At 36.4% G+C, this 2,500-nt stretch overlaps 1 protein-coding gene and 1 pseudogene across 1 annotated transcript in view; one reads left to right on the forward strand and one right to left on the reverse strand.

The window, feature by feature from the left end:
- The window catches only part of ppt2a.2 (palmitoyl-protein thioesterase 2a, tandem duplicate 2), a 4,914-nt gene extending 2,739 nt beyond the window's left edge, over positions 1 to 2,175 (forward strand). Inside the window, exons 3-8 of the mRNA XM_016479424.1 lie at positions 277 to 372; positions 480 to 587; positions 693 to 776; positions 909 to 993; positions 1,268 to 1,322; positions 1,963 to 2,175. Of these exons, the coding sequence (XP_016334910.1) occupies positions 277 to 372; positions 480 to 587; positions 693 to 776; positions 909 to 993; positions 1,268 to 1,322; positions 1,963 to 2,106 (572 nt within the window). The 3' untranslated portion in view covers positions 2,107 to 2,175. The remainder of the gene's footprint in view (positions 1 to 276; positions 373 to 479; positions 588 to 692; positions 777 to 908; positions 994 to 1,267; positions 1,323 to 1,962) is intronic.
- LOC107683377 (putative pre-mRNA-splicing factor ATP-dependent RNA helicase DHX16) overlaps positions 1 to 2,500 on the reverse strand; it is a 33,277-nt pseudogene that overhangs the window by 17,777 nt on the left and 13,000 nt on the right.

The raw sequence follows: 2,500 nt of genomic DNA on the forward strand, positions 1-2,500 counted from the left end.
CTTTTTGAACCTTAAACCGCATAAACATTGCATTACACCAAATACACAAAATAATGTTCTTTTTAGCAACATCAAAAATGTTTAAAATAACTGTTTTCAATTTTAATATATTTTAAATTGTAATTTATTCCTGTGATGACAAAGCTGAATTTTTGATGTATTTTTGATCTATTTAATGCATCCTTGTTTAAGAAAATATTTACTTTGGAAAAAAAATCATACTGACTCCAAATTTTGAATGTCCCTGTTTAACTGTTTTTTAAATCATTTTAAAAGGTGGTTTGATATGTCGAGGAGTTCTTGCAACCCTTCCGACACACAATGTTCACTCTCTGATATTCCTGTCTTCACCACTAGCTGGCCAGTATGGAGGTAAGTCAGTCCTATCCTCCCTACATTACACACACCACAACACCTTTTTTCTTTAAAGAAACAAGGCATCATACACATCCATAAGTGCTTTGTCCGTGTTTTTACAGATTCGTGTTATTTGAAAAAAATTTTCCCTAAATTTATCAAGTCAAGACTGTACCATATTTGTTACACTACATGGGGACAAAGGATATCTATCTGCAACTACTGGAATGGTAAGTAGATGTCTTACTTTCATGCTACAATTTAATCACTGTTCTGCATTTAATGTGATTTACAGCATCTTTCTTTATCTTTATCTCTGTCTTTTTTTTCTGTAGATCCACACCAAAGAGAGAGATACTTAAAGAGCAGCATCTATCTCGCCCCACTGAATGGAGAAATAGTGCATGCCAATTCAACAGGTAATTTCAGATGACATGACTTTTGGTAACCTGTGTTTATGTGCTGCTCAGATGACAGCTTTTGCTTGGGTTGTTTGTGCACTTTCAATTCAGTGGCCTTGAGCCATGTTGTATGCTGCTGTTCCCTTGCAGCGTGGCGAGACAGCTTTCTGCACATACAGACGCTGGTGCTGATCGGTGGACAAGATGACGGCGTTATTACACCATGGGAGTCAAGGTCTCCACAAATATTGTATCACATGATATTGAGCATCTAAAGTTTGTCAGAGTTAGAAATCATCAAAGTCTTATGCTGCTAAAGGGTTAATGTGTGGCAGCTCAGCAGACTGGAATGAATGTGAGAAATATTTAGAGTGACATTTGAACTTCAAAAGGTCTTATAGGATTATGTGGTGGATTTTCAGAGCATGATCGCTATCTCTAAAATTCAGGTCCTGAATAAAACATACTCATTTCATATCTTTTTACTGTTTATCTCTTTTTCCCCACAGTATTTTTGGGTTTTATGACAGTAATGAAACTGTGGTTGAGATGGAAAAGCAGGATGTGAGTGGATACATTCATTCCTAACAGCATTTTGTAAAACTACTTTTATTTTTATTATTATTTAGTTTTGTTTGTTAAAGGAATAGTTCAAGAAATTTACTCACTCTTAGGCAATCCATGATTTAGATGAGTTTGTCTCCATCAAAACAGATATGGAGAAATTTTGCATTACATCACTTGCTTACCAATGGATCCAGTGCAGTGAATGGGTGCCGTCAGAATGAGAGTCCACACGACCCCATCTTGTGAAGTAAAAAGCTGAGTTTGTTAAGAAACAAATCCATCATTAAGATGTTTTTAACTTCAAATTGTTGCATCTGGATAAAGTCCTCTATAATATTGCTTTCTCCAGTGAAAAAGTCATATTTTTTGAATCATGCACAAATCAAGCACCGTTTCCAATGCTAAAAAGTCAGTTAATTGTTGGACTGGAGTCATGTGGATTACTTGTGGATTATATTGATGTTTTTATCAGCTGTTTGGAGCTGTACTTATGAAGAAACAAGCTCATCTACATCTTGGATGGCCCAAGGGTGTGTCAATTTTCAGCAAATTTTAATTTTTGGGTGAACTATTCCTTTAATGGTTTGTATTTAGTGGTGCAGTTTAATTGTCCTAACCATTTTTCCACTTTCCCCAGTGGTACCTAAGAGATGCTTTTGGCCTGAAAACACTGAACTCAGAAGGAGCTGTGGTCAAGTGTGTCGTCCCTGGTGTTCACCATACATCCTGGCATTCAAACCTCACAGTCTACAAGAACTGCATAGACAAGTGGCTCACCTAGTCTACAGAGACAGTGTTCTGTCGATTTGTGCTACCCTGTCAGATTTTGCTACCTCCCATTAAAACAGTGGGTAGTAAAATTCGACAAAAAAAAATGCTACCTGTAAAATTATGGTTTATTAACGTCTACACCTACCACAACCCTAAACCTACCCTTACAGTAATGCAAATAGCCTACAGTAATTATATTCGCGGCTGTAGCTAGGGATACAGCTACAAGAAAAAAAAAACATTAAATAATTTTTCTCTACCTATTAGATTGTGTTTTATTCAAGTCTACACCTACCCCAACCCTAAACTTACCCTTACATTAATGCAGATACATTAAATATTGTTGTTCAGCATGAGAAAAAGGACGCAATATTGATGTGTGCATGCGCAGTAAACCCTGGTAG

The sequence above is a fragment of the Sinocyclocheilus anshuiensis genome, unplaced genomic scaffold (assembly GCF_001515605.1).
Source record: "Sinocyclocheilus anshuiensis isolate Anshui unplaced genomic scaffold, SAMN03320099.WGS_v1.1 scaffold1170, whole genome shotgun sequence".
NCBI lineage: Eukaryota > Metazoa > Chordata > Actinopteri > Cypriniformes > Cyprinidae > Sinocyclocheilus > Sinocyclocheilus anshuiensis.